This window comes from Ambystoma mexicanum, chromosome 10 (assembly GCF_040938575.1).
Source record: "Ambystoma mexicanum isolate Mex_15411 chromosome 10, UKY_AmexF1_1, whole genome shotgun sequence".
NCBI lineage: Eukaryota > Metazoa > Chordata > Amphibia > Caudata > Ambystomatidae > Ambystoma > Ambystoma mexicanum.
Genome location: NC_090932.1, coordinates 455,030,649 through 455,051,210, shown reverse-complemented (window position 1 = coordinate 455,051,210; position 20,562 = coordinate 455,030,649). Strand labels below are relative to the sequence as shown.

General features: G+C 49.5%; 1 protein-coding gene across 5 annotated transcripts in view; it reads left to right on the top strand.

The window, feature by feature from the left end:
- Window positions 1-20,562, top strand: part of STAG1 (STAG1 cohesin complex component) — a 2,120,576-nt gene that overhangs the window by 1,989,924 nt on the left and 110,090 nt on the right. For all 5 annotated transcript variants that reach the window (XM_069618021.1, XM_069618024.1, XM_069618022.1 and 2 more), the window contains one exon: window positions 15,039-15,149. In XM_069618021.1, the coding sequence (XP_069474122.1) occupies window positions 15,039-15,149 (111 nt within the window). The remainder of the gene's footprint in view (window positions 1-15,038; window positions 15,150-20,562) is intronic.

Here is a 20,562-nt window from a genome sequence, read left to right as displayed (position 1 = left end):
CGCTCAGCAAGCTGCAGGCTTTGTCATCAAGTGAGCCCTTCACCACGTTTCAGAACGACTAGGTCATCTTGTGCGCTCATCCAAACTTATTGCCCAAGGTGGTCTCCATCATATTTAAATCCGGAAATCTGCCTGCTGATCTTTCCTAACCCGCAGTCTGAGGCTGAAAGAGCGTTGCAATGCTTGGACCTTGACGTGGTCTCAAGTTCTATCTCTCGGACGAAAACCTTCAGGCGTGGTGTTCCTCACCTTTTTGGGTGCAAGTCTACCGGCACCCAGGCTTCCAAAGCTTCTATTGCCTGATGAATTGTCCAGCCCATTTCGGAGGCGTATACGGCCATGGGCAATCTGGTTCTCGCGTGGATCCATGCCGTTGGAGCTGAAGCTACGGCTGCCACCTTTCAGAGACCTGCTTCTTTGGATGTCATCAGCAGGGCAGCTACTTGGGCCACTCTGCTTCTGTAAGCACTGTTCCATGTATACAAGCTCCAGGTGGGATGCAGAGTTAGTTCAGGCGGTTCTGAAGAACCTTTTTGCTTAAGTTTGTGGCAAGTTGTCACAGCTCCACCCAATGACCTTGTTCAGTGGAATCGCCCACAAGGATGGAGGAAAGGGGACGGGATGCATGAGTTACTAAAGTTACTCAATGTAGTGACTAGAGTACTCGTAGTTCTTATTCCCCTTTCCTCCATACGTCCCACCCACCTTCGTCCGCTTGTATGCTAAAAGCGAAGATGGCAGGTATTAAAGTATCTCATGTGTGAAAATGGGAACTGAAGTGAAGTGCCAGAGGGCGGAGCTGTACCCCCACATGCTATTCTAAATTTAAAGGGAAGCTCAATTCTTTGCTGCCAAAGGTTCCGGGACCGTCCCCGTTTTGTGGGACGCCCACAAGGAGGAAGGAAAGGGAACTAAGAACTAGGAGTACTCTAGTCACTATAGTGAGTAACTTTAATATATAGACAAAACTAATGGCACACACATACCACAGATTCTGCATATACTTTATCAAAACACCACCAGGGACTTGGGTCAAGGGCACACTTCCCCAAACACTGATGGCAATTCACCAAAGCAATCTGGGTCAATTCGAAGTCCGAACAGCTTTGGTGTACGATCTACTATTGAGGATGTAGAATGACTGATGTTGCCCTGCCCTTTTCAACAATCTTGTAGTATCAGAAGTCCTCCCACTCTGACGAAACATAGTATAAAGGGCCATAAAACATCACTACATACGGTCACGTTCCCTACTGAAACAGTTTTACCTTTCCTTTCATGGAACATCGCTGGAGCCACTCAGAAGTTCAGTGAAAGTTATCCGTCTGGCTATTTGAAAGACTTCGATATAATCTTATTACTAGAGACGTGGGCCCCAAATAAGATTGTCCTGGATAGCTATTGTTATCCACTGAAGGCATAAAAAAGCACACGGAAGGTATTTCAATTGATTGCTTTTCTCCTGCAGATTCCTCTTCTGATAGATATCCTCATCCAGTTGGGGGAGGTTTCGTGAGGGAGTGGGGGCAAAGTTATGGGGGGAGGGTACCAAAACATTTTTTTTTTTTACTTAGTCTGAATGGGAGAATGGGGAAAAACTTTGCGCACGGCTACACCCCAAGCGGCTGCACAGATTTTCACCAAATTTGCGTCAGGAGCGGGGGTTTGGGTCAGAAAGCGTGCCTTTGTGTCTTTGGTGGGAATCCGACCAGTACTTTTGTTGGAAACTACTGAAATGTGCGTCTCTAAAAATTAGGGATATCTGGGTCCGCTCCGCGCACCGAAGTGTCATTGACCTACGGTACGGCGAACTGTCAGAACTTTGGACATGGCCGGTGTTTGGCGGGAGGGAAGCGTGCTGTGCATCAACAATGTATGCAAAACGACGCCTTGGTGTTTCGGAGGACAGTGCGCTGGCGGAAGGGTCTGCCTAATGTACCGTTCGCCATGTGTTGGCTGCAGCAAGGGAGGGAAAAGATGGGGGAGTTAAAGTGGTTAATGTGACATATGTAAGTAGGTGTAAGAAGACAGAGGAGTGGCTGCAGTATTGGTGCGTGTAGCGCAATTTTCCAGGTACGTACACGGCCGACACCTTTGTGTGGTGATTTCGGGCAGCTGTTGTAACGGCACGCTAGCTTCTGCTGAGAGCGGTTTGCAGCGACCTCTTTCCGTGATGAGTGGTGGCAGGTGATTTTAAGAAGGGGAGTGATTTCCACATGGCATAAGGTGGGTGGGAGCGCAGGTTCCTGTACTGTGCGGATGGATCGCGGTAGTTGGGGACATGGTGGCATGCATGGGTGCATGTAGTTGCAGTGGGTCTGTTGAAAGATTAGACTATTGGGTGCATGGTTGAAGGCCGTAGGCTGGAGCCCATGCTCTGAAGAGCCTAGGGTTTCAGCTCACCCACTGCTACTATGCATGTGTTACTCTGTATCCGGTAGAGGGGGTTGCTTGCATAGTGTGGTGTGTGCAGATTCGTTGGAGTACGGCTACTGTAGTGAACACCATGTGGGTTGGTTGCCAGTGATACCTTATTTTGTGAATGGAAGTGGGTACGTTTGTAGTATGTGTATGAAAGTGCACAGGGGTGCAGGAGACAGTGTTTTGGTTCTATATTGGCGACCTGTCTGCGGCAACCTCTATACGGGTGCCTGTGCTATGCGGATGGAAGCGGTGGTTGGGGACATGGTGGCATGCATGTGTGCATGAACTTGGGGTGGGTTTGGTGAAGGATTACACTATTGGGTGCATGGCAGAAGGCCGTAGGCCATGCTTTCAAGAGCCTAGGGCTTCAGCTCACACACTGCAGCAATGCATGTGAGTCTGTATCCGGTAGAAGGGGTTGCTTGCATAGTGCGATGTGTGCAGATTGGTTGGAGTAGGAGCAATGTTGTGACCAGTATGTGGGTAGGTTTACATTGACACAATACTTTGTGAATGGAAGTGGGTGGGTACGTACGTACTGTGTGAATGAAAGTGCATAGGGGTGCAGAAGACAGTGTTGTGTTTCTATATTGCGGTAAGTGTAGCAACATTTTCCTGTATAGCTGTATGGCGGTGTGCAGGTTGGGTAGGAGTGTTGGTGGCAGTGCTGTGTATGTGGATTGTCGTAATTGGTGACATTGTGAAATGGATGGTGCTATTATGTAGCAGTGAGAGCGTTGAAGACCTAGACTGTTGGGAGCATGGCCGAAGGCTGTAGACCATGCACTCAAGAGGCTAGGACTTTGGGACACACACGCAGTAATGCATTTTGGATTTTACAGCAGCAAGAGGGTTGTGTCCTGACACAATAGAGCAGGAGAAGTGAAGTGCCATGCGTGCATGTTTGCTTTTGCAGGTGAGGACAGTGTTATAACATGGTAACGTTTTTGATGTTTACTTGGCAATGGTGGTGTGAAAAGTCATGCAGTGTGGGCACTGGGTTTGCATACTGTCAGTATGGAAGAGGATATGGTAGAAGTGCACCTTGAATGTGCTTGGTTACTATGCTTTGTGCTGATTTGTTGAAGTAGGGCCAATATTGTGAAAAGGTTGTGGGTCGGTCGGTTGGTAGTGACAAAATACTTTGTGAATGGCAGTGGGTAGGGGTGATGGAGGCTGTGGTATGTTTGTGGATGCTGCTAATTGTGACCTGTTTTCGTGAATGGGTGCTTTCTGGTGTGAGGGAGTTGGGTTGAAGTGTTGGTATGTATGTTACGTTTGTGAACAATGTTAGCTGCCCACATGGTCGCTTGCATGGATTCATAGTGTTCTGGGTGTGGGCAAGGGGGGACTGTTGTGTGCATGGCGAAAGGTGTGCTGGGTGCGATGCAGTATCATTGTGAATGCTGAAATAGGGCATCCTGTAGGAAAAGTTTCTTGTGGAGGGGCTTTGGAAGCAAAGGGAACGTGTTAGAGTGCCTAACGGGAAATATGGAGGTGTGTACAGAAATGATAGTGTGCAATGCCAAGGTTCAGTAAGTGATTGGTGCAGGCGTTTTTGCAAATTTCTTTGTCGCCAATAGCCGCCAGTAAGGGAGTGTTGGAAAATTTGAGTGCAAAGTGAAGAAATATTGCGTCTGCTTTACTGGGGCGTGGCCCCATCTGTAGCTGGGAAAGCGCACTTTCCGCATCATGGCGTTCTGAGGATGGAGCCTTTGCAAATGGAACTGTGGAGATTCTCCAATGAGGATTCAAGGCTGTGGTTCACCCGAAGGGGCGGTGACATATTTACCCAAAGTTCGATGCCGTGAAGTTGGCAGAGATGGACAGACGGTGAGTGCTTATAGTCGGTGATACCTTTGTGCACGATCTGCACAGGTATGCCGTGGAAAGAGGCTTCGATACTGACTTTCAGTTGGAAGGAGTGTAGGCTTTTTGGGCCACAGTGTGAGTGGGGTTTCTGGTGAATGGATCTCCTTTTCAAATGTGTGGCCTCTGTTGGTACTGTAGATGTGGTGGTCGTGCATTTTGGAGGACTGTATTTGGGGCGCATGGCATGCTCACGTTGACTCGCTTACTTAAAGTTGATGACAGCTGTGATGCAGATATTTCCTACTGCAAAGGTGATTTTCTCAACGCTGACACCAAGAGGACATTGGGAGCATGCCGGCGTAATTTGTCCACAGCCAGAGGTTGGGAGTCGTTGGATAAACGGAAGCATGTGCGACTTTGTGTGCAGTGCTGGGATCTTCTGCAGAGACTATAAAAGCATCAATAACAAGGATTGCCAGTGGTTCCAAGGAAATGGCATTTTTTTAAACTTTTTTACTTCTATTGGCAATGCGGTTGTGTTTGCAAGTCTGCACAAAGCTTTACAGAGAAGCCTATAGCAATGTCAGATAACCGTTAATCTTAAGTCGACGAAAATGTCAGGAGAAGCAAACCTACAATGAGCAATAGAGGGAAAAATAAGAAAAAAAAATGTTTGAATGCACGTACCAAAAAAAACCTGACAAAACAACAAAAAAAAAACTGTTTTTAGAGACAATCCTAAAGACACAATCCCCACCCCTGTTTTACATTCACCCCCAACACCCCCTGAACCCCCTCCAGGTTCTGGCACGGTAAAGCCGCGGATTACGTGGGACTTTGCGGATTAGACATGGCAGATCTGGCTTTTTTTAGGGTGGCACCTATAGCATTTGTACTGTGGAGGCTAAGCCATTGGGCAATGTGGTTGCTGGTTGTGGTGTGTATACAAACACTGACAGGTGGTCTGTTTGTACAGATAAATGGAGGAGGCTATGGTGAAAGTGTGCAAGTAAGTTAAGGGACATGCATCCTGTTTGTATGCATGCACTTGCTTAACGTTGCTAATATACACTCCCTGTTGCTTTTGTGGGATCCCTTTTCCGACATTTGTAGTACATGCATTACAATGGGAAGACAGTATTGTGAAGTGAACAAGGTACGTGGCAGGCATCATGTTGCTATGAGTGCAAAGTGTGCATCATAATGTGCTATGGTATTTTGCGCCATTGTATCGTGCCACCATATAAGTGTGTTGAGGCGTGCCGAGGAAAGGGAGGCGGCACAGAGGCCACACAGAGACATTGAGCCTTATTACAAGTCTGGCGGTAACCGTGCCTGAAATTCCAGCAGGTTACCGCCGGACTCGTATTACCATTCCGCCTCCATGATTCCCGGAATTACCGGGGCATTATGACCCCGCTGACCCGGGAATTCCGGATGCGGAATTCGGTAAATCCCCATTCCCAATGAGTCCCAAAGGAGGGATGTTCATGATTTACTGCGGCGCAGCTCTCGCGATACTTTGCGAGGCGTGCATGCTACATTCTCTGCTTTTGAACATGCTGGCCATTGGAAATGTGACTGTTGCAATTGTTCAATCAGGTGGTTGGAGTGTGCGTCACAGGAAAGGGAGGCCATATTTGGTTTCATTACTGTGTGTAGTGAGGCTGGCAGAGATGGCGAAACACTGTTTTCATAGTGGTTGTTCGCTTTGTGCTAGATCTGCTCCAGTATGCTGTGGAAAAAGGCCTTAATGGCAATTTGAATTTTGACGAAGTGGGTGCTTTGTGGTGCGGTGTCCCTGGCCATACTTATTCAACCATTTGCTTGCAGAATGTTGATGAGTTGCCCCTTTAGGTACTGTACATGTTGTGGTAGTGCCCTTTGGAGCATTGCTTTTTGGTTCCATAACTTGTGCAAGTGTGTACCGTCAACTCAAAAAGATGATGAAATAAGTGCAGCGCATTTTTGCAGTGCGACAGTAATGGAACTATTCTAATGAATGTTGTCGGCAGCCAGAGGTGGGAAGGCGTTTTATCAACAGAAGTATGTGTAACGTTTTGCGTGCTGCTGGAATGTACTCCTGTGAGAATGACAACATGGTATATCGATATGTGCACCTTCTTAATGGAAATGGCATTTCATTGTCGCCCAGTGGCAATAACATTTGGTGACGCTCAATCCCAACAATAATATTGTTGATTTTGGAGGGACAAATGCAGACCATCTAACACGATTTTCAGTTGCGTTCATGCTGAGGGAGGTAGTAGGCTAGGTAATGCTCCTGTTTCTGATCTCCTGCATAATTTTTTTTATCCAATATGCAGACACCCATATAGGCGCGTTATTGTTTGTTTGGTCGGAAATGTAGTAAAGACCTGTATTTATGTGCTATTGTCGTACTGTAGAAATGGGAATCTATCGTTTCATAGCACGAGCAGCTCTATATACATTGCCTTGCTGCCCTTTTTGGAAGTATAGGAATGTTTGTGCTTGCTGTTGCGCACTTGTGCTCTTGAAAACGCACTGCAACACGCACAACAATCTGTTTCAACTGCCACCCATTTCTACCTGTTTGTACTGCAGTGTTTGCCACAGTACCTATGGTTCCTTCCTTTTAGCACACAATTGTGTGGAGGGTATACGATGCATGTCGCACTGCCTCCCTTCATTGCCACTTGCATTGTGACACTCTGCAAGGAGCTTCATATCATAATCGTCCACAAAAAATATTGCTAAAGGGACGTTATGGGGCAGCTGCGGTACTACAATCATAGCATCATTCATAAATACACTATGCTAAAGCAATGCTCTGCTTACAGTGCCCCACTAAAAACCTATGAAATTCACCTACAAAAAAAAACATTGTTAAAGGGATGTTATGGTTAAGTTGCACTAGCAAAAACCTATGAAATTCAATTGAAAAACATTGTTACAGGGACATTATGGTTACAGGTAAAACCGAAAAAAACAAAATTCGACACTTATGGTAAGCTAAGCAACCATAATTCGTGCCACCAGTGTGCACTGCAAGGACGAACACCCATGACATCAAAGATGCCATCACAAATCTCATTCATGACATCACTGATGACCTCAAATGTGCATGTAGTTTTGATAGGAAGCCTCCACAAGGGATTGTTATTGTAATGGAGGTAGAAAACTATCGAAGATTATTGGAAGAACGATCATGAGAAGCAGGTAATGGAGGAATGCATTGCTATAGTGTGTGTGTGTCTGTGTGTGTCTCTCTATATATATCAATCACGTCCCTATACCCCATTCCTCAGTTCCTTTTTTCTGTGCATTTGCACGCTGCTGGAGGAACATGACATTGAGTCTTGGACTCTGCATTTTGACTAACTTTGTTCGTTTCTTCATAAAACCTCAACTGTGATGCCCGCTCCCCGGATTTCGGCTTTTAAAAGGTGCATCGACTGCCATTCCAAATTGTCGGTGACTGACCCACTCAACATTAGTCAGTGGTTTCTGGGTACGGATCACGACACAGGGGGGATGTTCGTCGTGCTCCAAGATGTAAAGATGCACTTGAAATCCATTCTTGAGCGTGCTGCAAAACTTGCTTTGGGCCGACCGTCGCTGACAGCTCTGGCTCGGTCACTGGTCCGGTCCTCCGACTGAAAAAGAGAAGGAAAAGCGTCAGCCGAATGCCAAATAACTGTCACTCATAGGAGCCATTCTTCCTCTCCTCTCGTAAGAAAGAGGCGCCATCGACCCGAATCCAGCTTATTGTCGGAAAAGGGTAAGCCCTCTGCTGCTCAACCCCTCGAGAGGAGCACGCATTGCGTCGGCGAAGCCTTCGGGCTCGACGCAGAAAAGGCCGAAGAAATCGATGTTGGGTCCTTCAGGACTGACGTTCCTGACGTCACAGTGGTACCCAGGCCCTGATCGGCACCGACAGCTTTATGTTGAAGGAGAAACCCTCAGCGCTGACTATCTGCAACAGATCTTTCGTCCCTCTCTCCAGGTCTGATTCTTCGAACCCAGGGCATCTACTTTCGGTGCCGACCAGGCTGATGATCAGGAGGGCATTAATCCCATATATACCGCGGCAGCAGGAGTCGATTTATTTTGACAAACAGGCAGATCTGTTGGCTCTGGCCAAGAAAAGAGCAATGGCACAGGTTGATTCACTTCTCCAGCATGGGGTCTGGCATGGATTTACATCCTCATGAATATTCCCCGTCGTCAGGCCGGGAATCCTCGGTATAGAAAAAAATCAGTATCAGTTTAGTTTCTGATCTGTCTTTCTCAGTAGTAACCAATCACTGGTCTCTGGGTCATACTGCCCTTAGCCAATGACTGCCCTCTCCCTAAGCCCTGCCCCTGGCAGCCATCCTCAGATTTTTACCGCACGTTCAAGTGTTGGGAGTCCTCGTGTTTAGCTCTCGAGCTTTTGCTGCATTTTCGCGCTTTTTTCAGGAGATTTTCTCATTTTTTCGGTTAAATAGAGCCTCAAGCTCCACTGTTTCTACTTCCGATCAATGGAGATCCGTTTCAGAGTTTCTACGCCTCTCAAGGGTGAAGATTTCGTCGAGTTACGCTTTTGGAGGATTCCAGAAGTTCCGAGGCCTACCCCAGACATGGCCCAGGAGAAAGGGAGCACGACGCCCGGGAAGCTGTTCAGGACCTGCCCTGGATGCCAGCTTCAGAACGTTTTCAAGGAGGACGAGCATTCGTTATGCCTCTACTGTCTCCATGAGGACAAGACGCACAAGGAAAAGGACTGCGCGTTTTGTGGGAACATGGCGGGGCGGACCATGAAGGTTCGCCTCCTCCGTCTCGCCAACTGGCTGGAAGGTAAGAGCCCGCCAGGCGAGAAGAAGAAAAAGAAGTCCGAGCGGTCTTCTAAGTCCTGTGAGGGTGCTCCGGCGACGGGGGCCCAACAAAAGGCTAAGCACCGCGAGTCCGCGGGCACCGGGAGCGCCGAACAGTCGGGCTCCTTGGCTGCCAGGCAGGGCGCATCCTCCCCGGCGCCATCGACCACGAGCCAACGCTCTGGCTCGGGTAAGAGGAAGTCCGAGAACCCGGTGAAGCCTGTGGAGAGGCCCCGGTCGATCTCGAAGATTCCGGCAGAGGGGGAGCGAGGCACGGACCCTCCCCCCCAAGGTGAAGGCCCCAGGGGTACAGAAGGTGACGTTGGCCTTAATTCACCCTACTAAGACCTCGATTGAGGATGTCGCCGCGGCTCTGGCTCAGCCTGTGGAGGCTACACCAGTGGAGGCGCCCTCAGGTCCCAGAGTCTCCCTGCCACCGCGGAGGGAGTCTTCTTTCAGGCCCATCGAGAAGACCCCCACAAAGTCCTCGTTGGAAAGGGTGGGGGAGGGTTTGGTGGCCCTCGTGGATACGGACACGACCTCTGAAGAGGAGCTCATCCAAGTCGTGGAGGAGGCCCAGCCCATCGGGAGGGATCCCGACGAGGGCGATGGTGACGCAGACGAGGCTCCTCAAGAGCCCTCGCTGCTGTCGTTTCCGGCGCCGCAGGACACCTCGGCGGCCCTTTTGTCATCCATCCAGTCCTTATGCCGGAGATGAGGACTAGGTTGCCCCTTCCCTCGACGGAGGTACCTGAGCCAGACCCGACGGGGGAACCGGAGCCAGGACCTTCGGAGAGCCCACCACTTAAGAGGAGGAGGACGCATCCTAAGCCTCCTCTCCCGCCTCTGCGGCCTTCTCTGCCCCTCCAAAGGGCCACTACCCACGGGGAAGATACAGGCATGGATACGACTACGACGGGTACCGATGATGACGGAGGCGATGACGGGACGTGTCCCCCTTCGCCCCCAGCCCGGGAGTCCCCGCCCGACGAGATTGGATCCTTCCATGCTATGATTTCCAGGTCATCCGAGCTCTTCCAGCTCTGCCCCGAAGAAAAGGAAGGGTTCCTTTACCAACGGCGCAAGGCTAAAAGGAAGACAGTCCTCACCGTACCGCTTCTTGATGACATCTGGGATGAGGGGCTCGCCCTCCTCAAGAACCCTGCCACGGTTCCTGCGAAGAGGGACCGGTACGAGAAGAAGTACCTGGTCCCCGACGCTGCCCCCTTGTGCCTCAGGGCGCAACCTACCCCGGATTCGGTCGTTTCGGCGGTGGCCAAGAAGAAAGCGGGGGGGCATCGGCCTCCACTTCAACCTCCCCGCCGGACGGCGAGGGTAGGAAGCTGGATGCGATGGGACGACGGGTCATCTCATCTGCAGTGACGACCATCAAAGCGGCCAACGCCCTGGCCATCATAGCCCGCTACGACAGGGAGTTATGGTTCAAGATCGCCCCTCTGTTGGATTTCTTTCCGGACGCCAAGAGGACTGAGGCCCTGGAAATCTTTCAGGAAGGTGAGATTGCCTCGGACCACGCCAATACGGTGGCTACGGACATCGCCGACACCGGTTTCCGTCAGTTGGGCAACGGCGTTTGCCTGAGACGATGAGGATGGCTCAAGGCGACGGATTTCCGCCACGACGTACAGACCAAGGTTTTGGACATGCCCTTCGAGGGGAAAAACCATTTTGGCAAGGCGGTTGATGAGTCCCTTCAGGCGATTAAGACTGACACGGAGACAGCCCGTACACTGGGTGTGCTCCAACAGCGACCGCCGTCCTTTCGGAGCTCCGGAGGCAGACAGGGTGCCTCCAAGGGAGCCGGCAGCAGCTCCTCTACGTACCATCAAGCGGCAAGATCTTCGTCGCAGGAGGCCTACAGGGGACGCGGCAAGTCAGGTAGATCCCGCCGTCGTCGCCAAGGTGGTCAAGGAGGCAAAGCGGCCTCCAAGCAAGATTGAACGGACCGTCGGGTCGGTCCCCGCCGAAGCACCCCAGTGGGAGGTCAGCTGACGAAGTTCGTCGGCGTGTGGGAGTCCATCTCCACCGACCGTTGGGTGCTGGATGCCCTGGCCCTGGGGCACGCCCTCGAGTTCCACAAGAGGTGCCCCCACATTCCTCCCGTGGCCAGGAAGGAAAATCACGTCCCTCAACTGCTGTTGGAAGTAAGGGCGATGCTCAGGAAAGGTGCCATCGAGCTCGTTCCAAAGAGGCTTCGGGGCTCCGGAGTTTACTCAAGATACTTCCTCGTAAAGAAGACATCCTGGACCTGCGACGACTGAACAAATACATCAAGGCACAGAAGTTCCGGATGGTCACCCTCCAGCACGTGCTGGGACAGCTTGAGGAGGGCGATTTCCTGTTATCGTTGGACTTGGAGGATGCATACTTCCACATCCCTATTCTAAAGAGACACCGAAAGTTCCTCAGGTTTGTGGTCAAAGGGCGGCACTACCAGTTCAAGGCCCTCCCGTTCGGATTAAAATCGGCGCCCAGGGTGTTCACCAAGTGCCTAGCACCGGTGGCGGCGCGGCTGCGCCTGCAAGGGATCCACGTCTACCCCTACCTGGACGACTGGCTCATACGAGCAAGGACAAGGGAGCTTGCCGTGGAACACACTGCGAAGACCGTCCAGCTGCTCACGGACCTGGGGTTCTCGATCAACTTTCCAAAATCCCACCTGGTCCCGTCGCAAGTCGCCCTGTTTCGCACAGCTCGACACAGAGGCGCGGCGGGCCTCACCGTCGGAGGAAAGGATAAGGACTATCCTGGGAAAGGTGCAACGTCTGCTGGCCACGGACATGGCCAGAGTGAGGTCTATCAAGTCCCTCCTCGGAATGATGTCCTCCTGCATTTATCTGGTGCACCACTGCAGACTTTGAATGCGGCCCTTGCAAGAATTCCTCGACGCCCACTGGATCCAGACGACGGGCAGCTTCGAGGACAGGATCCCGCTCAACGAAGCGTTCCGTCAGGCGATACGATGGTGGGGTGTCTGCTCTCATCTGACGGCGGGAACAGGTTTCCTAGCCCCGGCCCACCAGGTGACGGTGACGACGGATGCCTCCCTGGAAGGTTGGGGAGCACACACCGGGGGTCTCCACGCGAGCTGCCTTTGGCTCCCGGAGGAGAAGACTCTCCACATCAACATCTTGGCGCTCCGTGCAGTGTTCTGGGCCCTCAGGTCCTTCCTTCCGTCCCTCAAGGGCAAGGTGGTGAGAATCTTCACCGACAACACCACCACGATGTTTTACATTCGGAAGCAGGCCGGAACCAGATCCCCTGCCCTATCAAAGGAAGCCCAGGATCTGTGGCATTGGGCCGTCGCCCAACGGATGTTTCTGGTACCCTTTCATCTGGCAGGGATAAAAAAAACACCATCGCCGACTCACTCAGAAGGGAGCTGCGCTCGTTCCACGAGTGGGAACTGCGCCAGGATCAAGTGGACCGACTCTTCCGACGATGGGGCGAACCCCAGATCGATCTCTTCGTGACAGCGGCGAACTCCAATTGCCGGAGGTTCGCCAGCAGGTTTCCCCAACCGAGGAGCATGGGCGATGCTTTCTCGTTCCCTTGGGACGGCCTGTTCCCGTTCCCGCCGTTGCTACTCCGGCTCGTCAACCAGCTCAAGAGGTCCCGGTGCAGGATGATCCTCGTCGCACCGGCGTGGCCGAGGCAGATCTGGTTCCCGGACCTTCTGGACTTGTCAGCGTCCACACCAGTCAAGCTGCCGACGGACGCAGATCTTCTCTCCAGAGAAGGAGGCACCATTCTTCATCACGAACCAGAGTCGCTGAACTTGCAGGCCTGGCTCCTGCAGCACTAGAGTTTGGAGGATGCGACATCCCGGCCGGCTGCAGAGAGGTTCTTGCGAAGGCCAGGGCATCCTCAACTCTCAAGTGCTACGGACACAAATGGAAGAGGTTCTCTGTCTGGTGCCATGCACAGAAGATTAACCCTCTGCAGATTACGGCCCCTCAAGTATTGCCGTACCTATTGTCCTTGGCCAAGGCTGGCCTGTCCTCATCGATTGGTGAAGGAATTTATGAAAGGACTGTTCCGATCATTCCCGCCGTTGAAGGCCCCTGCCCCGGCGTGGGAGCTCAACGTGGTGCTGACCAGGCTCATGGGGGCCCCATTCAAGCCTATGCATTCAGTGCCGTTGAAGTTTCTGTCGTGGAAGACGGCATTCCTCGTGGCCATCACCTCTGCACGATGAGTGGAAGAGATCCAGGCCCCGTCTTGCAAGCCTCCTTACTTGACTTTTCACGACACAAAGGTGGTGCTAAGGACGTGCCCCTCCTTCATGCCCAAGGTGCCGTCCGACTTCCACCTCAACGAGCCCTTGGTGTTGCCAGTTTTCTTCCCGTCGCCGGCTGAGAGGACTCTGCACTCGCTGGATGTAGCTAGAGCGCTGAAGTTCTACATGGACCACACGAAGAGTTTTCGGAAGACATCACAGTTGTTTGTGAACTTTGGACCTGTGAATCAAGGGAAGGCTCTCTTGAAGACTTCCATTTCCAGATGGCTCTCCGGCTGCATCATGCACTGTCACCGGTTGGCAAACTGATCGTTGCCCTGCCGTCCGAGGGCCCATTCGACCAGAGCGATCGCTGCTACTACGGCGTTCCTGTCTGGTGTGCCCCTGCTCGACATCTGCAGGGCTGCTAAGTGGAGGTTGACGCACACCTTCACGAGATTCTACTGCGTCAACCGGGATTCCAGGGAGGAGTCCAGAGTCGGCCAGGCAGTGCTGCGCAACCTGTTCGCCTAAGGTGAGCCTGATGAGGAGGTAAGAGTTGCTTAATTGCTTGATATTGAGCATTTTGCCACCTCCCGTGGTTGTGCATGTTTATACTGCTATGTATTCTTATATTCATGAGCATGTGAATCCATGCCGGACCCCATGCTGGAGAAGGAACAAGTTACTTAGTTGTAACTGTTGTTCTCCAGCATGGGTCTGGCATGGATTCACATGCAAACCCTCCCGCCTACCCCTCTGCGGCTCTTCACTTGGTCATACTGCCACGTGCTACCAAATCTGAGGATGGCTGCCAGGGGCGGGGCTTAGGGAGAGGGCAGTCATTGGCTGGGGGCAGTATGACCCAGAGACCAGTGATTGGTTACTACTGAGAAAGACAGAACAGAAACGAAACTGATACTGATTTTTTCTATACCGAGGATTCCCGGCATGACGGGGAATATTCATGAGCATGTGAATCCATGCCAGACCCATGCTGGAGAACAACAGTTACAGGTAAGTAACTTGTTCCTTATGACCTTCCAGCCGTCCACCTTGTTTTTCTAAAGTCACCCTGAGTGGTAAAGGTATGTCCAGACATGGGTTTCAAGCTGCTTGGGCCTAAAATCCCAAGCTAACACCTCACTGATGGCCATTGAGCCTGCAACATGTCTAGGGTTGCTTGTGGTCTCATGCAAAAGGGATGTAACATTCAGTTTGTGCTAGACTGATCATTTTGTGGTGGTACCAAACCTGATGTACTTTTATTGGATTTCTTTGCCCACCCACTCGCCTAAAATAATTGCATAGCATGCTGAAAAACTATGGTCTGGAGGGCTGCAAGAGCCAATGCCAGAGATGATGAAACACTAGAACTTGCCATCGCCTTACTGTTTTCTTAGGTTCTTGAATCCCCTCACCAGAGGGCTTCAGAAATAACTTCCTAGCACCATGGAGATGGCTAAAGTGGCGCTACAAGACCCAGTAGCAAAATAGAACTACTGATCTACACGATTTGATGCATGGTTGCAAAGCAGGATCAGCAATCCTTTACCTTATAACATAGTCTCATGCTGTCCAATATGTTCCAAGTTGTAAAAAGGAGAAAACACTGCATGATATTAACCACTATCCCTGCTGTACTCCTTATGAGAGAGTACAAATTGTCACTGCTCTGGCTCCTTTGTTTCAGTAAGCCATTCTTGCTCATTCTGTCTTTCTAGTCCTCAGATGCAGATGTCATGGTTGGGATCCCAGAAAATGGATGAACTGAATCGAAAAGACAGAACTGCAATGAACTACATGAAAGTGAGAGCGGGTGTTCGACATAATGTGTAAGTATGTGTAATGTTAACTTTTCAGCAATCTTAAATTAGTTTAATCCTGAGAATGTCTTTAACAGCCTCTTAACCCTTTCCCTTCCGAGTACTACAAGGATGACCACTTTGGCATTTGATAATCTTTACATTTCCTTTAGTCTTAACAGCATATATGGTTAACCTGCGGAACCCAATTCCCTGCCACTAAAGAAGCCTATGCTAAGATGTATCTAAAATGATTGCATTCTCCTGCAGATTCCTCAACTGATAGAAATCCCCTTCCATTGTCAGCTGCGTTTCAAAAACCTTGCAGAAACCTTTTCAACAGGGGGGCGTAGTGCGGCTCGATGTCGAATGTCAACTCCATTTTGACTCTGCCTCGCCACTCCGTCAGCAGTACGTGTATTGCGTCACTACACACCCGTGCCTCCGTTGCTTTTTTCTGCATGCTCAGCATGCTGTTTTTGGAACAATTCTCTTCAGTGAGAAATTATTTTGTTTCATTTGACGCTGATATATTGGGCCATAAAGCCTCTGGTTTCAAATGCTGTCAGGCTTGTGGCTCAAAGATGTCAATCATGACCCACGCGGCGTCTGCGTATGTTGTCTCTGGAAGGATCACTGTCGAGCAGTGCAGTTCTGTCGGCAAATGAATACGAAGGCCATCAGGAAACGGTCAGCAAAATTGGCACTCAGGCAGCCTCCGTCGTCACGGCTCAATCATCCAGTCGTCTGGACTCGAAGGCTCCACGCCCGGGAATGTAAGGCACAGGAAAAAGGTGAAAAGGCACTAACGTTCTCAAGTAGGTCGCACCATTTGTCCACATACTTCCACAAGAAGACGCAACGCAGGTGTAGACACGACACAAGTTTGTTGGAGGAGCAGGGTTAAGATCTTCCCCTCAATGTGTGCACTGAGATAATAGTGGGAGGCGTTTAAAGATAAAATGCTGTAACTCTTCCAAAAAGTTGTGGTGGGTACAGCTCTGACCTCGAAACCACAGGTTGCTCAGGCACCAGTTGTGCCTGGCGGCTCCGGCGCCCAGGTAACCATGGCAAGTTTTTAGCCCTCGACCTCTATGATCATGAAGCAGATGGCGGTGCTGAAGATGCTCGGTGCCGACAGTCGACCGTCCATCTGCTCCAGAGTCGATGGGGGTGGTTTCACTCCATGACGTCTATATTCAATGAAGGGGAACCCAGTCCCGCTTGGTATGGAGGCAATGAGTGGATGAAATGGGGAGGCAGAATATTTCGCTGACCAGGCAGACTTGTTGGCCCTAGGAGAGGGCCTACAAGGGGACGTGGGCTCGACACCTCACCATCCCCTTATGGTCAATCCAACTAGCAGTAAAGTTTAACAGTGGAAAAGGTAGTCCTGGCTTTATGGCTAGATACACCGGCCAAGCCACTTGTGTCCCATTACCTTACAGAGAATAAACAGTGAGCAAGCTGTGAAGTGTCCTCTTTTTTTTTTTAAGGGCTCGTTGGGAGAGGACGATGGGACATGTATGGAGAGGGGTTCCACAACGAACTACCTATCGATGTCGCACTAAAGGTTGACAATTTAACCAAACACTGAGTGAGTTTAAACAATCATCTTTTTCAACATATATAGAAAGATGAAAAGGTTGGAATTAAAATATATAAAGTTTTATTACATAACCCATCATAAAGTTTTTTGACCCGTTGGTCACATTTGTAAAAAAAACACAACATAAAACATAGTTTTTCACAAAAAAAACTGGTTCTATGACAAAAGTATCCTTTTTACTATAATGGTGTATCAAAGGTGTGCACCAAAGCGAAGGTGATAGTAGTTTATGGGTGACTTAAAACAATACAATTCATATTTAATTTTGAAAAGGTACCCATCATTATTGTGTCCAATAATGGGTAGCTTGTTGTGGAACCCTTCTCCATACCATTACCTTACAGGCCCGCAGACTAGCTTTTTCAACATGGAGTGTAGTGTGGCTTGATGTCGACTCCATTTTTACTCTGCCTTGCCACTCTTGGACTCTAGATGATTTCGACTCGAGATATGCCAAGCTGCAACTTTGTCCTCATTGCCTGGATGTAGCCGTGGAGCTCATGCTCCTTTTGGGAGAGCAGTGTTAGTTTCCTCGTGTGAGGGACTTTCATCCCTTCTCCCTTTTCACATACTACTTGGAGTCTATCTGATGAGTAATCTGTAGGAATAAGGCAATCCATTGAAGGAGAAATTACTTATCGTAATGTTCTTTCTATGGATTCTTCTCGCGCAGACTCCTCCTTTCCCTCCCCTCCTGCTATGAAAGTGCCTGCAGCTAATGGCAACGTCTCTTTTGGAAGAAAGAGGGGAACTCTCGTAAAAGGGCTACCGTACATTGTGTTAATGTGGACCCGCATTCCTTACAGTTCCTTTCCTTATGTTTTGAAAAAACTCTTGGCTACTTTTTTCCCTTTTTCTGAGAGTTGTGGCTGTGTCGGCCGAATAGTTTGATTCTTCCTCTGCAGCGGCTGAGCCTGCGACAATGGGGGGAGGGGGGACAGCAGGGAGACTGAGGTACAGAGGTTAGTGACACAGTATTTGTATGACGACCTACGTCGCGTCTGGAGCCGGCGACCAAAGCATTGAGGCAAGATGGCTCGACGCCAGAGTTGAGGCGCACTACGCCCCATGTCCATGTTTTTCGGAGCAGCTGATGTTGAAAGGGATATCTATCAGATGAGGAATCTGCAGGTGAAGAATCCAAAGAAAAAACAATGCGGTAACTCATTTCTCCTCCTCTTCCTTAAGGGGCTAATAATGTCAGTTGTAATTGTCTATGCAGTATGGAGGTATGGGACCTAGGAGTAAATAAGTTACTCACCATAGTGACTAACATACTCCTAGCCCATAGTCTCCATTCCTCCATACAGCCCTCCATCCTTGCCCCTAAAATGTGGTTAAGTCAGAATTGATAATCTGGCTGACGTGTAAGAGGGATCTGAGGTGAGGCGCTGGAGTGTGGGGTCTGCTGTGCACCCGTGGCCGTGCACCTTTAAATTTAGAGGTGAAATTCTTTGTGCGAAAAGGTTCCTTTCCGGTCCCTAGCGAGGGACACCCATGCAGTATGAAGGAAAGGGGAATATGGACTAGGAGTACGTTGGTCACTACAGTGAGTAAATTTTAAGATCTCCACGGTAATACAATTTCTCAGTATTCTGACAAACATGGTTTTCCCCACCTCCCTTCATTGTGTTGATGTGGGATCTAAATCTGGCATTGACTTTTATTGGCCTGTGTATTCCTGTCCACTCACCCGTACATGGAAAACATGATTTCAATTGATAGCTATCCTATCCATTGTCAGCTGCTTGGACATTTTTTCAACAGTGGGTGTAGTGCGTCTCTGCAACGACCTTATGGCCCACTCTGAATTATTTTGCAAAGTTTGGTGAGGTTTGGTCAAGGGGGGGGGGGCAAAGCTTTAGTGGGGGTCCCAAAATAATTTTTTTCCCCATAGACTGAATGGAGAAAAACTTTGCTCACGCCTACAGCCCAAACCGCTGGACGGATTTTCACCAAATTTGCAGCAGGAGCAGCGGCTTGGTCCCGAAAGCGTGCTTTTGTTAATTTTGTGTAAATCCGTCCAGTAGTTTTTTTTTTTTTTTTTTAAACGACCAAAATGTAAGTCAAAAAAATTGGTGAGATCTATGTCCGCTCCGCAGACAGGACTCTAATTGGCTCAACGGGCAACGTGGTATCCGCGGACATCAGACGCGCCCGTTGATTGGCTGGTGAAAGCGTGAAGTGCGTCAGATTTTTGGAAACGCCCACCATCTTGGATTCGCGGAGAGCGGCCGGTGTCTGCGGACATCGCAGTAAAAACATATTAAACACATTGCACTTGTCAAATTTATCAAATAATCTCTGGGGAGGTGAGGGGTGATGAGGATGGATTGGGATATGGCTGCAAGAAGCAAACAAATGGGAGCTTTTTGCCGCGAAAGTCCACAAACAGTCCGGATGTTCGCGAACAGTCCTGGGAAGTTTGCGGACACCTCTGCATTACAGTGTTGATGAAAAGCAGTTCTTGGATGGATTATAACTTTGGTGCCACTTAATTAAACCTCATAATATGTTGCACTTAAATTCTTGATCTGATTCCGAATGAGTCTGCAATGTTTGGTGGGATTTTGTTAAGAGGGTGCGAAATTAGAGGGGGTTCCCAAAATAACATAAAGGCTTATAAATGAGGTGCAATTTGATGAATCTACACAAAGGTTTGTTAATAATTATAGATCTAGATTGAAATGTTTTTGCAATGTTTGGTGGGATTTTGTGAAGAGGTGGCAAAATTAGTGGGGGGGTCCCAAAATATTGTAAAGGCTTATAAATGTGCAATTTCACGAATCTACACAAGTTTGCAAAAAGATTTTAGATCTAGATATGTTTTCATAAAGTCTGTAAGGATTATGTCAAGCAGGGCTAGGTTATATGGCTATTGTATGTCCATACATCTGACACTTTTGAAAAAATAAAACGTGTGGATTTCCAGCAAACTTGTGGAAGGAGCATTGGCAAGGATCTGAAAACACGGTTTTGCAAATGTGCACATTTTTGTGCATGTGTTTTATTTTCGAACAAGTGTCATAATGTAGGTACAAAAAATTGTGATATACCTTTTTGGTGACTGAGGTATAGCCGGTAGCCATGGGCAGTGGCCAAGTTGACCGGATCATGGAATAAGGTCATGATCCGGACTATCTGGCTATTGGCCATCACCATGAGGGACAACACATGGGGTTAAAGTGACCATGTCCACCTTGGACCGGCTTTGTGGTAAAGTTGTTCTAAATTGGGATAGGTTTGAAAGGGAAAAATAATGTGCTCAGTAATATGGCCATATGGTTTTCTCTTTGCCTTCTGCAGGCTGCCATGGAAAGCGAAGAGGGGCCCTGTATGGAGCCCCACCTTCCCTTTCCATGGTGGCCATCTTGGAAAATCCTTTTTTGGCATGCCGGGTTCCCGCTTTGGGAAACTAGGCTGCTAATGGCCTTCACCCCTCATTACAGGGGCTGGAATGGGGGGATAATGGTCTGGAGACCTCGTTATCCACCCTCTCTTCGCTTGGGCTGAGAACTTGGGCTGCTGGGCCGGTATCCACCATTCCAGTCCCTGGAACGCGGGATGAAGGCCACAATATTCCCATTAGCATAACACAAAATGCAAATGAAATGTTGGCAAATCTTATTTTGTACTTTACTGAGAAATGTAAAGTAGATGGAGTCTACTTTTTTTTGGTTCTATTTTTTAACTGTGAATGGTGGTGGTTTTTGGATGCATTTTATTTTTTGGCAGGAGAGCTAAGAACGAAAGGTGGGGAGGGAAATGAGGGAAGGGGCACCAAACACTAATATGGTGGGGCAGGTAGACAGGGGAAAATGTTGCGCGTGTGTT